General features: G+C 34.3%; 1 protein-coding gene across 1 annotated transcript; it reads right to left on the bottom strand.

Moving 5' to 3' along the window:
- Window positions 1-8,592: 8,592 nt before the first annotated feature.
- LOC115710734 (protein TRIGALACTOSYLDIACYLGLYCEROL 4, chloroplastic) lies at window positions 8,593-12,532 on the bottom strand. The gene is made up of 5 exons (XM_030639089.2): window positions 12,130-12,532; window positions 11,303-11,549; window positions 9,957-10,338; window positions 9,046-9,356; window positions 8,593-8,962 (listed from the first exon to the last, which is right to left on the bottom strand). The coding sequence occupies exons 1-5, from the start codon at window positions 12,399-12,401 to the stop codon at window positions 8,765-8,767; spliced, it is 1,410 nt and encodes a 469-aa protein (XP_030494949.1). The 5' UTR covers window positions 12,402-12,532; the 3' UTR covers window positions 8,593-8,764.
- Window positions 12,533-21,249: the final 8,717 nt, after the last annotated feature.

Below are 21,249 nucleotides of genomic sequence, written 5' to 3'. Positions count from 1 at the left end.
ATATAATTAAATATTTAATTTAACTAAAATTAGATCACAAATAATATAATTTTTCTTTTGTAATTTCTACTATAACTACAAAATATCTTTTTCATTTTTTTAACCATCGGTTTTAATTTTTTTAAATAATTTACAGTACCGGAAATAAAGTTTACACAATTATTTATCACACATATAAAAAAATAATTATGAGTGCAATAAAAAAATTTAAATCTTATTTTGACACTATAATTTGGAATTTTTAAAAAACTTACTAGTGATACGAAATAATTACAAACGTACACGAACATAAAAACAAAATAGAACAACAAATTTTTTTGGATATTGAAATAGATAGAAGTGTCCCATTATACTATTTTTTAAGGAGTGTACTATATATTAAATAATATATTTTTATGTATATTACATGTTTGGCAAATTAATTATTAGGTAATTCTATATTACATTCTATTAAAGGGTCGTTTCGGTACACTCTATAACTTTTTCTTCCATGCATCTAAGAGAGATTTTTTACACCAAATTATTTTCATTATTATTATGTACATTCTAGTTATTCGGAATCATTTGTAAAATTTTAAAAAAATCTAATTTGTTTATAATGCTAAAAATAAGGTTAAAAAATTTAATTGTATGCGTGATTATTTTTTTTATATGCGTGATAAGTAATTTTTTGAACTTTATTTTTAGCATTATAAACTATTTAGAATTTTTTAAAAAATTACAAGTGGCCTGTGAAAATTGTCATGTACACGATAATAAAAAATATTGGACTGAAAAGCTTTTTTTGTCAATATTGATAGGAAATATATTGAAAAGATTTTTAAGTGAAGAGATGAAAAAAAAAATTAATAGTTAGCCCCCTAGTAAGTAAGTTCTGGCTCCGCCCCTGGTGAGAGACCAATCCAATGCAACCATTAATGCTACAGCTACTGCTAGTATGACTAAGAAGTTCCCTACAACAACCAACAACCAGATAATAAGTTAAAAAAAAAAATTACAAGCAGAGAAAATAAAAAGTCAATTCTAATAAATGAAAACAATTAAAATAAATAAAGAAGCAAACTACAAACCCGTAAATAATAACCATTGCATAAATAATATATTTTTTCACTACCTCTCCTCAAGACGTATGCGGTACGCGATACGCGATGCGCATGCGCGATGCGCGATATGCATCAACCATTTTTGTAAACGTAGCCAGAGAGGAACTAAAAAAAGATACAACCGAGTCCTATATAGTAAAGAGTATATATAGTGGGGGGTGTTGTTTATTTAACAGCTTTTTGTATGTCTGTCATACGCGATGGTTATGCCAAATGAGCTAATGTCGAATGTGGCAGATCATTAGCCTCATTAACCACAGACACTTCAAGAGATATGGAACAAAATAAACTATTTGGTGTCATTTTGTTAAGAGGAATAAAAATATAAAAATAAGAATAAGAATAGGAATAAGAATAAAATGAAATTGCATGCGTGACCCTATCTCCTCCCTCCATGGCGAAGAGGAAGAAAGTGGTTCGAAAGCCAGCCGATCACGTCCCTAAGCCGTCTGTTGAGCAGAATGAGAGTGCCACTAGTGCGATGGAAGATGCTGGTGAAAACGATGGAGTCACGGGTTTGAATCTCATTGCAGAGATCGTCGAAACAAAGGAATTAGGGCAGGAATTAGACTGTTCTGGTTTCGAACCTGGTGTTGGTGGTCGACTGAGTCCGAATTGGGCGCAGGCAGTGGAACAAGAGGAATTGATGGAAAAGGAGAAGGGGAACCTTCAAGATTCAGCCAAGACTCATTGGAATGCATTCACAAAGGTACACAATGTCTACCGTGACCCCATGCTTGCTTATTCTGAACCTATGATCAAAAATGGTATTAAAGTAGCTAAAGTAGATGTGGAAGAAGTAAAAGAACAAGCTGCAAACTGGAATTCTTCTGTAATTTGTATGGTTCTTGGGGCTAATCCACCCCTAACTGTGTTTGAAGGTTTTCTAAGGAGAGTTTGGGGACATTTGGGGATAACACAGATAGCTAGAATGGCAAAAGGGTTAACAATGGTTAGGTTCAATGATGAAGCAACAAGAGACCAAGTTCTAGAGGGTGGGATAATTCAATTTGACAGGAAACCAGTTATCATTAGGCCTTGGTCGTCTGACCTAAACTCAATTAAGCTTGTGCGTTCAGTTCCTTTGTGGATTCGCCTACATGACCTTGGTCTTCAATATTGGGGGAACAATAGCCTTAGTGCTTTGGTTAGTACTATTGGGAAACCTATTATGGTGGACCAATATACTAAGGATCGAACTAGAGTTCAATTTGCTAGAATCCTTGTTGAAATGGACATCATGGATACTCCTCCAAAATCGATTCAGTTTCTGAATGAGTTTGATCAGTTGGTTGAACAAGCGGTTGAGTATGAGTGGCTTCCAGTCAAATGTAAGAATTGTAATGGTTATGGTCATATGCAAGCTGATTGCCGAAGAGATGCTAATGGTCATAAAGAGAAGAAGCAGGACCCTAAACCAGTTGCTACGGCTGGTGAAAAAGAGCAACAGCCCCAATCTATAGGGCAGGTTCCTACATCTAAACATATTGAAAAAACTGAGTTGGTGGAAAAATGGCAAACTCCTAGGAAAGTTACTCAAGCTAAGAGACAGGGTACTTTGATTCCAAGGTCTAAATTGGAGGCAAAAGCATCAACATGGAATGTTTTTAATGTCTTAATGGAGGCAGATGGGTTGGAAAAGGTGGAGGTGATCCCTTTATCTGTTGAATCTAATGGATAATTGCAATTTAGCAAGTTGGAATGTTCGGGGTATAAATAATAAGAATAAACAAGACTCTGTGGTGGAGTTTTTGAACAAGAATAAAGTGGGTGTTGCGGCTTTACTTGAGACAAAGTTGAAGGGTAGTAATGTTACAGATATGATGGAAAATAAATATTCTAATTGGGACTATTTCACGAGTCCTACTACAGAAGGAAGATTGTTGGTGCTTTGGAGAAAAGGATTTGCAAGAGTTATTGTGATTGCTGAAAATCCCCAATATGTCCATTGTTACATCAAAATGGTAGGGATGACAAATGCTTTTTGTTCCACTTTCATTTATGGTTTTAATACCATAGATGAGAGAAAAATTCTTTGGTCAAACTTACTAAACTTAAGGCAGCCTGTCAAACCGTGGATTTTATTGGGTGATTTTAATTCTGTGTTCAGGTTTGATGATAGAACAGGTGGGAATAGTGTTTCTCAGCAGGAGTTGATTGATTCTACCTTGTGGGTTAGTCAAGCGCATGTTGAAGAAATGAAAAGAGGTGGGTCGAATTACACTTGGACAAACAAACATGATGGCTCTAGTAGGATCTATTCAAGAATTGATCATGTGTTTGTAAATGAAGACTGGATTGACAAGTTTCCTACTGCTTTTGCTATGTTTACTTGGGAAGCGAGTTCAGATCATTGTTCTTGTGTCATTTCTGTTACTTTATCGGAGGAAATTGGTACCAAACCTTTTCGCTACTTCAACTTCTGGTCTGATCACAAAGACTTTCAGCCTATTTGTTTGCAAAGTTGGCAGCAACCGATGGCAAGAAATTTCGGTCTCAAAGGTATTATGCTGAAACTAGTGAGATTAAAACACCAACTCAAAAAGTTCAACCATGATACAATCGGAGATATTGGCAGGAAGTACCAAGAAGCTAAAGATAGTTACCAAAAGGCCCGGATGCTTGCCCAGACCCATCCAACAAACCTTAGCTTCCAGTGTGATGAAGCAGTTGCTGCTGCTATATTTAATAGTATTGAGAAAAGCTACCACAGCTTTCTCAAACAGCGAAGCAAGGTGAATTGGATCAAAAAAGGGGACACTAACACATCCTATTTTCATGCTTGCCTTAAAAAGAGGAGAGCTGAGAATAGAATTGTTAGTTTCACTAACGATCAGGGGCTGCAAGTTGATAATTTTGCTGAAGTTGTTGAGCATTTTATGAGCCATTTCCGAAGCTTTATGGGCTGTAAAAGCAGGGTTGGAAGGAAGATTGATCTAGGTTGTATGACACAAGGGGCTGTCCTATCTCTTGATCAACAACTTGAGATTCTGAAGCCGTTCACACCAAAAGAAATCAAAAGAGCTCTCTTTAGTATTCCTGACTCGAAATCGCCTGGGCTGGATGGTTATGGTTCGGGTTTTTTCAAAGCTTTATGGCCTCACATAGGAGCTGAAATTTGCAAAGCAGTAGCAGATTTTTTTGAAACTGGTGCAATCCCGAAGGAGATGCATAGAACTATGATCTCTCTTATTCCCAAGATTGAGAACCCTTCTAGAGCTGTTGATTACAGACCTATTGCTTGTTGTACTACTTTATACAAGTGTATATCGAAGCTAATGTGTACCAGGTTGGCCAAAGTGCTTCCGTCAATAATCAATCAAAATCAAGGGGCGTTTGTTCAAGGTAGATCTATAGCCCATAATGTGATGATCCTTCAAGACCTCCTGAAAAACTATAAAAGGAAGAATACCTCGCCCAGGTGTGCTTTGAAGATTGACATTAGTAAAGCCTATGATACGGTGGACTGGGATTTCCTTGAAGATCTCCTTAATGCTTTCAAGTTGCCTAGGAAATTTGTGGATAGGGTGATGATTTGCGTGCGAAACACTTCTTACACCTTACTAATGAATGGTCGGATGCAAGGTAGCTTCAATGGGGCTAAAGGTCTTCGACAGGGAGATCCGATTTCCCCTCTCTTGTTTGTGTTGATCATGGAATACTTGACTCGGTTACTTCAAGTTGCAACTCAAAACACAAAATTCAGGTACCATCCCATGTGCAAAAATCTAAAGCTTGTTAATTTGTGCTTTGCTGATGACTTAATTATTCTGAGCAAAGGGACTAGACATTCTCTTCATGTGGTTAAAACAGTTTTAGATGAGTTCAGTAACACAACAGGCCTTGCCATAAATTCCCAGAAGTCCCACATCTATTTTGGTGGAGTGAAAGATAGAGAAAAAGATGATATTACAGCTGATTTGACTCTTATTGAAGGGACGTTCCCCCTTAAATATTTGGGGGTCCCTCTGCGCCCAACGAAGTGGAAAATTGAAGACTGTGGTATCGTTATCTCTAAAATCAAGCAAAGCTTACACACCTGGGCTAGTAGACATCTGTCTCATGCAGGTAGAGCCCAACTTATTCATTCGGTTCTGCTTGGGCTCCGAAACTACTGGATGAGTATATTTGTCCTCCCTCAGAGTGTTACAAAAGAAGTGGAAAGGTTATGCAGAGGTTTTTTGTGGGGCACTAAAGATGAGAGACTTAAGATACATATGACTTCTTGGGAGAAAGTGTGTCTTCCCAAAGCCTATGGAGGTCTTGGTTTCAAAGAAGGAGCCAAATGGAACTATGCTATGCTATCCAAGTATGTTTGGGCTATAATGGAAAAGAAGGATCTTCTTTGGGTTAAATGGGTTAACCTCATCTATCTCAAGGATAATTCCTTCTGGTCTCACATTCAAAAACCAGACTCGAGCTGGTATTGGAAAAAGCTTTGCAAACTGCGGCGTATTTTTCCAAGGGAGGACATAATGAAGGCAGGTACAACAGGTAATTTCAGGGCGACCTTACTGTATAACAGCCTTCTAAAACAGGATTGTGATAGCTACTATAAGGCTATTTGGAATTACCTGAATTTGCCTAAACACCGATTTGTGTTATGGCAAATTGTGAATTCTCATCTTCTCACTCGTGACAATCTCAGGAAGTTTCATGTTGAGATTGTAACTTGGAGCTGCCCGGTTTGTGGCGAGCATTTGGAAACTCATGACCACTTGTTCTTCACTTGTAGTCTCTCGCAAAGAGTGCTATCTAGCATTTTTGTTTGGCTCGGTTACACGGCCTGGCCGAATACTCTTGAGGGCTGGAAAAAATGGCTCACTCTCAAGCCTTTGGGGTTACAAAGAAGCATCAATATTGCCATCCTTGCAGCCACTTGCTACAGTATATGGGTTAATAGGAACAGGTGTATCTTTGAAGGTTGTTCAAAAACTGTCAATGGGGTTGTTGCAGAAGTGAAGAGTATAGTTGTATATAGATTGAATCTTGTAAATAATAAACAGATTACTAGACAGGAGAGATCAAATAGATTACAATGTAATTAATTTGTTTCTTTGTATTTGTTTTGAGGGCTGTTTTTTTTGGTCCTTGTGAGGCTTGAGGGTGTATTTGCTTGTTGATTAATGAAGTTTCTTCTTCGTGATAAAAAAAAAGAATAAAATGAAATTAAATTTTAAGTATATAAAAAATTGATAAAAAATATATATATTTTTTTTTCATCTTGTATTAGAATGATCATTCCTTTCATTGTAAAATAGAATAGTCATTCCACTAAAATGATAAAAAAGTTATTCTATTAGAATGACATTTCAATACTCAAATACAACCAAACAAAAAAATAAAATAAAAATTAATTGGCTAATTAGCAATTTTTCTTCCCCGAACTTTGACATGTACTAAATCATGCCTCCTGAACTTTTTTGGCCGTTAAAAATTTCCCCTGAACTATTAAGATTGTTAAATTTAAGGACTTTTATCTAATTTCATTCAATTTTACTGTTTAATTGATTGTTTATGTGCTAAACCATGCTCCCCAGACTTTGATATCTACCAAATCATGCCCCTCAAATTTTGATATGTACTAAATCATGCCCCTGAGCTTTCATCCATATTTGAATTTTTTTTACTAAAATTAGATAAAAGTCCTTAAATTTAATAATCTTAATAGTTCAGGGAGAATTTTTAACGCCCAAAAAAGTTCAGGGGACATAATTTAGTACATGTCAAAGTTCGGGGGGAAAATTGCTAATTAGCCAAATTAATTCTTTTTTATTTCATTTCATTCCATTACCTCCAATCAAACGCCATTTCAATATCACTAATTAATTACATCACTCAAAAGATAGACATCACTAATATAACTATATATTGTTCTTTATTTTGTCAAGCATCACACGGGAGTTGGTGTGGTGTGACTTTAGTTTTTACTGAAAAATTATTTAATAAAATAAATATTTTTTATTACTTAATTAATCTTATCATTTAATTATTTGAAGCAGTAAAACGATCAGTCAATGATTAGCTTTTCACTGCCATAAACTAACGTTCCTCTCACGATTTTATTTACCTTTTTATCGTGATCGATTTCTCTATATAAGTCATATCAGAACAATAGGAGAACATATCCTTTAAAACACACAAAAAGAATATTCTTTTCTTTCTTACGGTTTTTCTCAGAGCAATTTTTGGAGTGTAATCAAGCGATATCATTCGGTGCAGAACGATTCGTAAATGTTGTTTAATCCTAGGGACGCCGTGGTTGATAAACTATCATGCACCCTTCGAACAGAATTGCGAAATGTCTTAAAGACAACGACATAGTCCGCGACTCAGCCAAAAACATCATTAGATAATTCGTTCCAATTTATTTAATTTGGAATTAACATCACCTTACAATTAAACTCAATTATACCAAACGACAAACAAAATGCAATACACCATTAAACTGCTGTTAAAAGAATAGACGTAACTTTCATCATAAGATTCATAAATGAATTAGAGAGCACCCCTTAACTGAAATAGAGATACCAGCAACCAATAACATCTACATTGAGCCATAAAACTTACAACAAGAGTAACCAAGTGACCATAATTGTTACGACAGAGAAATAGTTGAAACAATATTTGTGGAATGAATTCTCTGGATTGAGTTGTGGACTATATCGTTTTTCTAAGATTATGCCCGAGATGTACTAAGACAGATTATCAACCACAAATTAGAGGGCATATGAGCCTTTTTAATATTTATAGGTACTGTTATTCTCTTAGGAGCATTCTGCTAGAGCTTGCGCAGTAACTAAGAGCGGATATACAAATTGGTGATGCATTGCTAAACGAATAAGCATTTTTGCTCCACTTTTTTCTACGTACTCATTTTCTTTCCTTTTCTCAATGCTTTCATAGTTGCTCGCTTCCTTGCTCAGTTGATACTCATTTCCATCATGGCTCCTGGAGGTGGCAGTTTTAGTTTTACTACTGTCGAAGTTTCTGCTGTCAACAATGGCAATTGTTGTCATTGCAGCAGACATCGTTGGCGTTGCCATGGACGATTCCAGTAGTCGTTACCTTGTACAGCACGACGATCAACCCTTTATCACTCTCTACCCACAGCTGGTTCAAACTACCATACATGGCGTCAAGCTATATGACAACAACTCTCACAGATAAAACAAATTCTCTTTTGTAGACAGTACGATTTTTCGTAGACCGTTTCATGCGATTCTTGATGGGTCTCTCTCAATAGTTCCCATGCTTTCATCCGTTCTAAGATCCTTCTTATGGAAGTAGTAACAATAGCTTCTTGTTCTGATTCTGATCGCTCTCGCTTCTGTTACTGCATTTCAAAAGATGACATTTGATGTGATGAATATATTTTTCTCTTGTACTCGATCACATCAAATTAAATCAGGCTAAAAACATTGTGTTCTTCTATTTTGCCAATTTGTAATGCCAAAAACGAACCTTAAACACTTGTATTTTCTACACATTTAAAGTAAAATGAGAAATGCTTTTATAATAATAAAATTAGACATACAAAATTCAAACAGAAATGACCTTTTTTTCCTTCTACTTTTTCATTTTTGGGTATTTTCTATAGCTAATTCCCTTCAAAAACTCAATAACTAAAATATTTAAACGGTACAGAGAATAGAAACATGTCAAAACTCGTAGACACGTAACTCAACCATGCCCTCTTTTCTCTTCGGAGAATACCAGAAAACAGCTTTCCCAGATTGTAGAAGTCTAAAGGAGTAAGTGAAGCTGCAAATTAAGTCCTCCATATGCGGTCTATGTTTCCCGGAAGACGAGTCCAGCAAGAATCTCGAATCTAATCGAAACACAATTGGCCCTCCTACCTACAAACACAAAGTTGGGATTGTCATTTTCACCAAACAAGGTGTACAAACTAAACTGCAAGGTGTAAAAAAAAAAAAAGCACCTGCTGTTGAAAGGTCAAATTGAGCCTAGGATGGGAATTTGGATCTTCTGCCATTTTAGAACTTTTGGAACCGTTGAGAATCCTTTTGGCAAAAGATGAAGCGGAAGACATATCCAACCGAGCATCTACCCTGGTTAGATCACCATAAAACTTTCTAAAATTCCCATGCTGGATAGTATAGCAAACTGAACCAAATAAATCAGCACTCAGTGGGCTTCTCTTCTTAGTACTTGCAGAAATGCCCTCATATTCTTTTGATTCAGCAGACATTGAGTTCGCCCGGTCGCCAAACCAGGCAGCACAGGTACCACCTAAGATGAAAGTTCAACAATGATATTCAAACGAAAAAACTTTCTTAAAAGAGAATCACCAGTAATTATATTGATACTTAAGAGAATTAATGATCAAATCAAGCACTTTTAAACACTTCCAGCAAATAAGAAAGAGCAAAGCTAGAGGTTATACTCGACGTTAATTCATCATTTTAAATTTAACGTCTCTAATTTAAAACCGAATGTGAAACTTTGAATTCATTCGGCTCCTTTATGAAAAATGAATAAATTTCCAAATGTAAGATATGAATGGAGAAAAAAAAAGCATTTTAAAGATTTCTCCCAATCTCCTTAAACAAAGACAAGGAAATTTTGTCATAAATATCTAACATTTTGCTCTCCACCGAGTCACCACTTAAGATTCGGTTTCTAGCATTTTATTTCCTAATAATAGAAGTAATAAAAAAGTTAAAAGTATAAGAATTAGGAAAAGAAAATAATCCATTAGTTATAAAATTCTAAAATTCTCCTTGAAAAACAGAAATAAAATAATGAAAAGACAGTTGCCAACTTTATCAAGGATAATCAAAATTTCAATATGAATGAACCACACAAATGAGGGATAGTGACAGTAAGTACCTATAATTCCAGATATTGCAGAATGGGGTTCGCTAAGACGCACATCATATGAAGGCCGCCAAAACAGCCCCCTGTCAGTTTTCTCAATTGTATCCTCCCGTGTCTGAACCTTCCTCCAGAAGTCCCTGCTTTTCTCATAAGAAAAAGCAGCCTTTGCACATAATCCAGGCAAAAGAGATGTAGGAGCATCGACAATTTGGCCATTTAGTGCATCAGGATGACCACTGTTTTTATGCAATCCAAGGCGATAACGAAATCCAGAGTCAGAAACAAGGGACAACAGATCCAAGGATATTGACTCTGGCACATCCCAATATTGTCCTTTATGATCAATGAACAGCTGAGGCCATGCAGCCTCAAAAGTGATATCATGGCTCGTTAGCTGCAAAGACATTGGAGATGAAGATAAAGTAATTAGACTTGAAACAAAAGAACTAATAAAAATGTAAGCAGCATGCATATTGAGAAGGCTTGACATCCAAAGATAAAAGTCACTTGTCAAACTAGAGTTTTAATGTTTTAAAGTGGAATGTGTACAGACAGAAGAACCAGACATTTTTAAGTAGGAAACTTGTAGGCTGAAATGATTGAATTGAAGTATGCATCTAACACATTGTCAAGCATAAACTGGTCTTAATTCACTTAAGATGTATGAATATAAGATAGCGAAACATGTGGGCCATCCATCCCTTCAAAATAGGGTAAATACCATTTTAAACCCTGTATTTTGTAAAAATTACTAATTGGACCTTCTGTTTTGTTAAATGACAAAATGAACTCTGTATTTTCCAAAATAGTACAAATAGGACCCTGAACTGATTTTTTGTCAAAATAAAATTCAATAATAATTCGATCTAAATGTGTTATGACAAAACTGTTTACATTTTCTGTATCTATTTGTATTAGGAATTGTCTTCAAGTTGGTTATATTAAAAAAAAAAGTTGTTAAAAATTAAACTTAGGGTCCTATTTTTACCATTTTGGAAAATACAGGGTTTCATTTTGTCATTTAACAAAACAGAAGGTCTAATCTATCCGACATAGTATTTACTCTCCAAAATATAATCTTGTAAATCCTTTTAGCAAAAATGAAATTCTTTGTTCTCAAACGTCTGATCTTGTTCAATCATTAAATACGCAATAGGTATAGCACACAGATAACGAATTTGCAATTGGATATAAGAAAATCAAAATATCAGGCAAATGATTTAAGCACAACAGTAGAGCAAATACAATATACAAAACTTCAATCATATGAACAGCTATGCAGCCAGGTAAAACAACTATGTAAACAAAAAGTTGGAGCAAAAAAATAACATTTTCAACATTTTAATGCAAACACACACCTTATGAAATAGCATCATTTTGTGGCGTCGTCGCTTTTCCTCACCGTGGCCTTCTGTGCTCCACCTAATGTATGTTGATGGAGTTGGAGAAAACTGTGTTGATAATCCAAATGAATAAAGTGACTTTTCCAATACATGCTTTGCCACATCTTTGAAAGAAGGGAAATCTGTATCCTCATTTGTAAATTCAGCTTTTATAGAAGATATCAGTTTCTTCGGTCGGAACTGTCCAATAAATCCAACCCACCTATACTCAGTAATAGTCATGTAGATCATCATCAGTAACCCATATTTGAAAACTCATTGAATATATTTTCTTCAAGGAAATACTATTCTCAATGAACAATAAAAAATTACGTAGATCAGATGTACTCAAACATATTTCAAATGACTCATTTCACATGTCTAGAACAGGACATCAAAATTATCATAAAAAAAAATTACTACATTGCAAACAAATGGAACAAAGTCCATGGATTCCCCGAAATTCTAAAATTTTACTATGAAATTCTACATAAGCAAAATAACTTTTCTAAAATTTTACTAATTCATTCAACAATAACATGTTATTAAGTCATTCAACAACTAATGAAACTAGAAGAGATTAAAGTTACTTCAACCAATGATATTTTTCTCCTTTTTTTTCATTCAACACTATAAATAATAGAGTAACCCAAACACCCTATGCAACTTTACCAGCCCACATTATTATTTTCTAGTTAAAACATTTCAACCCAATTAAATTTTCCGAGAAACCAAACAAAGCTAGAGAAAACAAAAGAGAAACAAAAGTGTAGTGAGTATGTGTGTGTGGGGTTATTACTTACCAGTTGGAGGTGGCCGGTTTTAGAAAGAGGGATTGAAAACTCAAAGAACCAGAATCCTTGGATGAAGTAGGAAAGTAAGAAGGGATAATGCCAAGAGGAAACCCATTTCCCAAGAAGGAGACTTGCTGTATTCTAATAGCTCGACTTGCTCGAGTAGCGTCCATAGGGAATGGCTCACCCGGTACAGCCTTAGCGGAGCCTTCAAGGACTCGAGGCGTAGCCACGTCCAAATCCCAGAACGCCGAATCCATGGCCGTCCTCAACCTCGCCATGTTTTGGAGGAGTTGGAAGCTTTGTCTGTGTGTGTTTTCCTTATCTCCGTCTTATTTTCCAAAAGGGTTTAGTTAGTGTGAGTGAGTTTGTTGTTTATTTTAGGGTTATTATTCGAGTTACTATCACTTCGAATATAACTATTATTATATTTGTAGCGGAAGTGAACAAACATAAGTACAAACATAAGTCCAAAAAGTTCTCTCAAAAAAAAAAAAACACTAATACTAAAGCTTTTTTTAGTTTTTCACTCTCTTGAATTATTAAACTTTCCCTAAATTATTTTGTTTGGTTAAAAAACTCCTCAAATATGGTATTTGTAGACTTTTATCTCTTCCTTCAAAAAAGAAACGAAGGACTCTTTTTTTATTTTTTACACTTTCAAATGATTTTTTTCATATATTTTTACAGAATTTTACATAGAAATATTTATTGCAATTAGTGGAGCAACTTAAATCACAACCAAAAATCGTATAGCAACCCACATAGTTTTCAGCAGAGAAACCACCTTAAAAATCCAAACCGTAAATTTAAAAAAAATAATATAAGAAGTAATTCCCCTAAAAAAAGAATGATTTAATGATGTGGTAGATAAAAAAAATTATTTTATGGTATTCTTTATTAATTATTTATTTTTTATATTTAAAAAAATAAGTAATAACTATTTTAAAATTAAAAAACTTAATACAAATTTAGTTTTAAATTCTTTAAATATAATAATAAAATATACCTTAGAATTAAATAAATACAAACACTAACAATTATATCTAATATTTATTTTAAAAAATTAAAATAATTTTTTTATAAAGTAAAAAACTAATAAAATCAACATTAAAACTGAAATACAAATTTATAAATAAGTAATATTAGACTTGAAATAAAAACTCAAAATTCAAATCAATCTCAACCAAAAGTATCAAGAAAAAAAAAATAGTCGAGTACTACTAGCTATAGAAAAAGAAATTAGTTGAATTGTTTTTGTTAAATTAAGTTTTTTTATTTTAAATTAATTTTTTTTTACTAAAATGGGTAATATAAATTTTTTTTTTTTTTGAGAAAAAACCCTAAAGGTCCACCTTTCAAGCAACAAGCTTAAAGCGAGAAGGGAGGAATACTTATTATATTAATTCATCTTACTTAAAATTAAATCATGTATACAAGAAAGATAATTAGATCACCAAATATTGCTAATAATTTCTAACAAGACATATTTAGCCAAAAAATGAACAACAACATTAATAGATCTAGAACAAAAAGAAAGACTGACATAATGAAATTTAGAAAAAACTATGTCTAAAATCTAATAAGACTAAACTCAAAGAAGAAGTCAAAAAAAAACTTGATTATTAAACTTCAGTATCATATTCAAACAATCAAATTCAAATAGATGTTGATAACCCAATAGGCGGTATTGGATGGTTGTATTTTATAACGCTAGAGCTTTTGCTATTTTAGGAGAAAAACTACCCAAGATGTGACAAACAGCAAATTCCATAACTTCACTTGTAGAATCACAAACCACCATACCCAAACTACATCTATCATCAATTGAATCAAGAGTGACATCAATATTTATTTTCAGAGCTCCCATAATAGGAAACACCCAAATAGAATTAGAAGGACCAGTTGGAGTTGAAGGCAAGTTCCCAGCCGAGTGAAAGCCATTGGAACTCTTGTCTAATCTTTGGTAATCAACAAAAAAATCATAACTCAAAGAAACAACAATATCTAGAGTGATACACAATTTTTACTACAAGCATACAATGTTGTTATAACAAAGTTTTAATTATAGAAAGGTTGTCGAACCCTCAAAGATTGATTATTAAATTTTACTAATTACTATACCTTTTTTTTTTTTTAGTTTTAATTAGAGAATTAAAAGTAAATAAGAATTTAGAACGAAATAATAAAGTAATTGAAAAGTAAACAGACAAACAACAATTTTAATAGAAAAATAAAGACATAGAGCATTGATTTTCTTATTTCCAACTATGAATCTCAATTTACCGATTATCCCAATCTATTTTATAATTTGTAATTTCAAGAATCCTAATGTAATTTATTAACCTCTCTCGAGTGATGATAAAATTAACTTAATTAACTATCACGATATCTCTACTCAAGAATCCTAATAGTCTGGTGCACTAGGTTTTGCTTATCCAATTTTGATTCCGTCTCGACCATTCATCTAGTTTTTCATCATAACTGTGAGCCATGAAGTCATAAGAGTTAAATTCACAACTTCATATTTTCACCTTTCTGACAAGGTGATTTACTCAAAAACTAAGAAGTTTTGAGTCTCCCATTTTCGTAGAACAGCAACATCTTCGAGATTTAGCGACTAGCTTCACCAAAACACAGAAATGGACTAAGTGATGTTAGAATTCACTTAAGCATCAAAAAATACATCCTCAACACGTTTTCCCACTCGCCCAACATCAAGGTTGACATCACACGTCAACCTGGGCGCTGGGCCCAGAACAACCTTCAGTAAAATAGCAATAATTCACACAATATTAATCTGATTGATGCGATTCAACTTGCATTTTAAAGCTATTTCAATGCTCTAGAAAGTCATGGCTCACGCTTCAATCGTAATTCTAAAGTTATTAACTCTAAATTTCATCTCAAGGGAGTTACAAATTTAAGATGCAACTTACCCAGAGTAGGTCCCGCTGGCGCGACTCAAGCTTCGAAAATTGATAATCAACTTCCAAAGTTAATTTTTACCATTAGATTATCATCTACGGTCAAAAATAACCTAAATATATATTTTTTTTCATATTTTTTGGATTATTTTATTCCCATCTAGTAGGACCTCCTTCACCTATAAAATGAGAGGCCCACTAGCTCATTTTTAAGTTAAGAAAAGTAGTCATAAGGTCAGAGCATATCTCTCTAGAAATTAGTGTATTCAGACTTAGCCATTTTTCTGTAATCCATCTCGTGAGAAATAAAACTCGAAATAGACGTAGCTTTATTACTGTCGCGATACACGGAGTGAACTACTATAAATTCCTTGTGTCTCTCATATATACTTAACTTATAATTTATTCTTGTCAATCTAGCGAGCTGGTGTGGCTCAGAGATCTGTGTCTAGATTTTTGCGTCAATATTTTGGTACTTTCATTGAGAGCCACAACTCAAGGAAGCCACTTACAAGATGATTGCAACACTCTCCTCAAGTGTTGAAACAAGATCCACAACAACTAGCCAGCAGACTGGGGGCACGCCAGTCACTGAAGCTGGTGATGGGACTAAGATGCTAGGTGTAGGCCTCGAAACTAGCTCCACTTCTCGTCCCCCAAGACCACCAACTGCTCATGGTACTAACACCACCGAGCATATTCCACCTGGTGAACCACATATGGAACTATAAGACCCCGAGGAGGCTGATCCTTGGGTTGAACAACTTAACCAAATTATGACTGACCTACAACAATAACTGCAAGACTCTCTCGACAAGCAACATGAACAATTTTAAAATTGGTTTGTGGAGAACTAACGAAACATTAAGAGCTAACGAGTTGAGCAGGAATAGCAAAGAGATAACTTGTGTCAACGAATCAGAGAAGCCTATCTCTCTAATCACAGGACTATCCCCTGTATGGGTCTTTTTAAGATGGTAAGAGAGATTCCCCATCGGCCAACTGGCCAAGTGGGGACTAGTGCTCAAGGAGAAAACCTTAATGCACGGAACACTACTACCACACTTGGTAACCGTGCAAATACTAAGCAAACACCAGGTGTTGAGACTCCCTAGAAGGAAGCAAACTTCGAGCAAGAGTCTGAAAGGACTCAAACTCATGGGCGCCAACCAATGGGCCTTCCACCTAATGTGGAGCGACCTCAGAATACCAAGAGAACTAACAAGACTCCTCCACCAAATTCTCCTCATCACTCTCATGTACCAGGCCGAAAAACCATGCAAAGGTAAATGGACCTGCTACTCAAAACAAAGGAGGAAATCAAAGACTTTACTTTGAAACCGGAGGCTATGAGATCCGACAAGTAAGGACTAACAAGGAAGTGCAGATCTCCAATTTACTGAGATGAAATTGGAGAAAAAAAATATTTGGGTCCGGAGTTAGTACAACAGACCAATGAGGCAATAGAGAAGATCAAGGCCAGGATGCTTGCCTCTTAGAGTAGGCAAAAGAGGTTTGCAGATTTGAAATGTAGAGTTTTAAGTAGGAGATCATATATTCCTACAAGTATCTCCGATGAAGGAGATTAAATGTTTTGGGAAAAAGGGCAAGTTATGCCCTAGATTTATAGGGCCTTTTGAGATTCTTAAGAAGATTGGATTGGTTGCATATTGTGTAGCCTTGCCTCCAGCACTATCAACAATTCATAATGTATATCATGTTTCTATGTTAAGGAAATATGTCTCGGATCCCACTCATGTGTTGAGTTATGAAAACCTAGAACTCTAACCAGATTTCTCATATGAAGAGCAACCATTGCAGATCCTGGATAGAAAGGATAAAGTCCTTTGGAACAAGACCATAACTTTGGTCAAGGTACTCTAGAGAAATAGTAAGGTGGAGGAAGCCACTTGGGAGTTGGAGTCCAATATGAGGGCTCAATATCCAGAGTTGTTTAGGTTAGATTTTGAGGACAAAATCCTTTTAACGGGAGGATAATTATAATGACCGCTCAACTGTAATATGAGAATTAGTAGATAATTAAGGCTTAATCTCAGATTTAGATATTTAATTATTATTTATGCGATTATGGAGATATATTTGAATTCTAGGTGTATTAAATATGGTATATGTGAAATTTTATGATTTTTATATTTTATGCTCGATAACAGTGGAATGCGATGTATGGCCTATAGAGTCACTCTATTATGGTTTAGTACCTTAGAAATAGCGAGGCAATATAGTTAGACATTTAGAATGTCAGGATCATTTCAGGGTTATGGTTTTGGACCATACTACCCCTAGGTTTTTAGGTTTACTTTTTAGTGAAGAAAAAGGGCATATAAGTAAAAAAATTTACCTTATTCTTGTCTTTTAGTAAGATTAGTGGATTGTAGTAATCCTTTATATTTTTATTAAGCAGATTTTAAATTGGAAAATTAGCTCTTATCCCCTTAGTTTTCATTTAGGCAATTAAAAATAAAAATTGGAATATCTAGTCTCTTATCCGACTCTCTCTCTCTCTCTCTCTCTCTCTCTCTCTCTCTCTCTCTCTCTCTCTCTCTCTCTCTCTCTCTCTCTCTCTCTCTCTCTCTCTCTCTCTCTCTCTCTCTCTCTCTCTCTCTCTCTCTCTCTCTCTCTCTCTCTCTCGACCTCCCTTGGAACCCAGCAAGCCAAGCTTTAACCCATCATTTTCTTGGTGATTCATTAAGAATTTTGTAGGAATTCTAGGTACCAACCCAAGGTAAGCTCATCCACCTTCTTCTCTTTAATTTTTCTTAGAAGTAAATTTGGTTTTCATGGTTGTTTTGTGGGAAAAGAGTCTGAATGTTTGGGGTTGCTTGAATTTGTTTTCTTAGAATGTCTTGAGGTTATTCAAGTTGTTTTAGATTGGTTTTAGCTGCTAAATTTGAGAAAGACCAAGGTTTGAGTTTTTTAAACTCAAACTTAGGTCTTTAATGGTAAATCTTATTTTAGAGGCTTATACCTATTTTTGTTTCTTAAATTATGTTCATTGTAACTTAATTAGGTGTTCTGGAAGGTTTGACTCAATTTGGGGTGAAATTGAGTTTAGGGTGAGGTTTTAGGGTTTCCTACAAGGAACCGGTTAATTGGTTCAGGCAGCCCCGTAGATCCGGTTAACTGCTTCCCCAGGCATAACCCTAAAACCCGTTATCCATTTTGGAAATCTGGGTTACTAGTTTTAGAAATTTTAAAACCCTAGATTTTTGTGTTTTGGCGATACTTATGATATTGCCACATTATCCATCGATATGGAAACTTCTAGTTTTGCTTTTAAGTCCCCAAAAAGTGATTTAATGTCTCACTTATCAATTTTACGAATATTGTGACTTAGGGGCCTGTAAATCGTCAAGCATCAGTTCCACTCAGGTTGACTGGCACTACTGAATTTAAAATCGAGGTAAGATTAGTATAATGATATGCATATGTGATTATATGTTTAGCGTGCATGTTTATGAATACCTGTTAGATAACATATTAAAATAGCGATATTAGTGTGCATAGAGTTACACTGAATACCGACTGTGATATGTTTAGCAAAGTATTGATTAAAATAAATGAAGCAAAATAGATGAAGATTTGAGATCCCCTAGTATCTGTTATTCCTCAAAAACTTGAAGGATATGACATTTATTTGTCTTCTGTATACGAAGGAGGTCATATCACCTCAACTATTAGGATTTATACCTTAAAAATAAATAATTAATAGATAATATATTAGAGAATATATGAAATACAATCATAAGATAAATGATATATTAACTATAAGAGTATAATTATTAAATATTCAAATGGAAAAGGTATAATCTTGTAAGAATATACAAGAGAATTAAGATTATACGATATGAATAAAATAAGTCGATAGTAATTAAAGTATTGGGAATATTTAATATGGAATTGTTAAGTATGGTTTATTATACACTATACTTCTAGTGTATGTGATTTTAATTCGAATCACATATGTGGATAGACATGTAGTATAGGTACTGTGATAATTCGATTATACATGTCTGTACCAATATGTAATAAACATTTTTCATTAACGTACATTTACCATGGAAGAGTTATTCATATCACATTACCATATGATTTTATGTTGTATAGATCTGTAATTGTATTTTCTATTCATATTTATTATTATTATAATTATTATTAGTATTTATTATCATTATTATTATTACTCAAATTTCTTAATGATCTTGATTGGGTCTGTTAATGGTGGATCTCAAACTTATTTTAGATTTGGATTTTTTTTGTGGGTGTAAAACCAATAATGAAAATCTACGCAAATAATTTCCAGTTCACATCGATAGAATATACGTCAATTTTGCCAACCAACACAATAAATAATATTTTGATTTGAAGCTAATGCATAAAATATTTTTTGTTGTAGTGTCAGCCTAGTTATATTAAACAAAAATAAAATAATAACAAAAATTAAGTTGATAATATTATTTTGTACTAATTTAAAAAATACTAAATCTGAATTATTATTTAACAAAATCAAAGGCCGAATCAATACAAAATATTTCTTTTTTTTTTTTTTTTTTTTATGAAAGGAGAAGTATCTTATTAAATCAACAACAAAATTTCATCAAATTGTACCAATATAGTCAAAGCTTAAGACAAGCTCAAGATAACACTACCAACTATTCACAACACTAGGTATAATCTTATCTTTAAAGGATATTTTCCTTTTATCTAAACAACCAAAATGGGCTTTTATTCCTTGTTTAATCATATCATTAACATACTGAACAGTGAGCGAACTAAATTCAAAAAACAAAGATTTCTATTAACCCCGAAAAAATAAATCACAATCCACACTCTCCAATTCACATACACAATGGGCCAAGTTGTAAATGCCACCCATCCATGAACCTTGCGCAGCAGCGAAACAGAGGAGCGAAGAAACAAAAAAGTGATCATAGCTCTCAATAATGCCATTGCAAACATCTACGTTTAGGAATTGAGAGCCTACTCCACACCACATGAGCACAATCTACTTTCTCAACATGAAGAAGAGAGTTGTAAAATTTACTAACCTTAAACCTCCCATTTGCAATAGCACCATATATCATGGACTGAGAGATGATCAATCTAAGCTTGAGGAGTTTCTTCCAATACCAACTAGGATCCCCTCTAGTTGTGCGTTGCAAAAAGTCTTACCCTTTCAAGTAGAGACTTTGCACCCATTTAACCCAAAGAGGGTTTAGAAAAATTATCCCAAATATATTTACTGACCATTGCTTTATTCCATTTAGAACTCTCTCTAAAGCCAATCCTTCCATATTGTTTTAGAAGACAAATCTTGTCCAAAGATACAAAGTGAAGCTTTTACCTGTTATCCTTGGTACCCCATGAAAATTCCTACAAAGTTTGTCAATCTTTTTAACAACACTTTAAGGAAGAAGAAAAATTCTCATCCAGTAGATGCAAAGACCAAGCATAACATAATGAAGAAGGTGAGCCCTGCCAGAAAAAGAAAGGTGTCGAGTAACCCAAATATGTAAACGAAATTGGTCCTTAGAGATAATAGGCCCACAATTAGCAACTCTCCATCTTGTAGGTCTTAAATGGACCCCTAAGTATTTCAAAAGAAAAGAACCTTCCTCATAACACACAATGTCCAAAATGCTTTGCTTAGTTTCCTGGCTAGTACCCTCAAAATAAATTTGAGACTTCTATTTGTTGCAAAACAACCCTGAAGCTTTTCAAAACTCTTAAAAAGCCTCCTGAAGAAGCTGAGCACTCAAGGAATGACCCTTACAAAAAATGATAAGATCACCAACAAAGCATAAATTAACTAAGCCCAAGTGCTTGCACAAAGGGTGTGAAATTCCGTATTTTAATATTCCCAGTTTGATTATTTAATTAAATGATTAATTAAATGCGGAATAATAAAACTGGTACTGAAAACAGTTTTCTGTAGTTACAGAATGCAACTCTGTAACTCCAGAGAAACCCAGAAAAACAAACAGTGCATAAAAGTAAAAACACACAAGATTTTTGTACGTGGTTTCAACAATCCTTTCAGATTGTTACTAGTCCACGGGGCCACGCCCAGAGATAAGATTCATTAGATCGGTATCAAAAATACAAAGTAATTGACTTATGCATAAATAGACTCCCTCTTATTGTATGCCGCAAGCTTGATGTATTCCACCTACTAACCGAATCT

The sequence above is a fragment of the Cannabis sativa genome, chromosome X, assembly GCF_029168945.1.
Source record: "Cannabis sativa cultivar Pink pepper isolate KNU-18-1 chromosome X, ASM2916894v1, whole genome shotgun sequence".
NCBI lineage: Eukaryota > Viridiplantae > Streptophyta > Magnoliopsida > Rosales > Cannabaceae > Cannabis > Cannabis sativa.
This window is presented reverse-complemented; position numbering and strand designations above follow the sequence as displayed.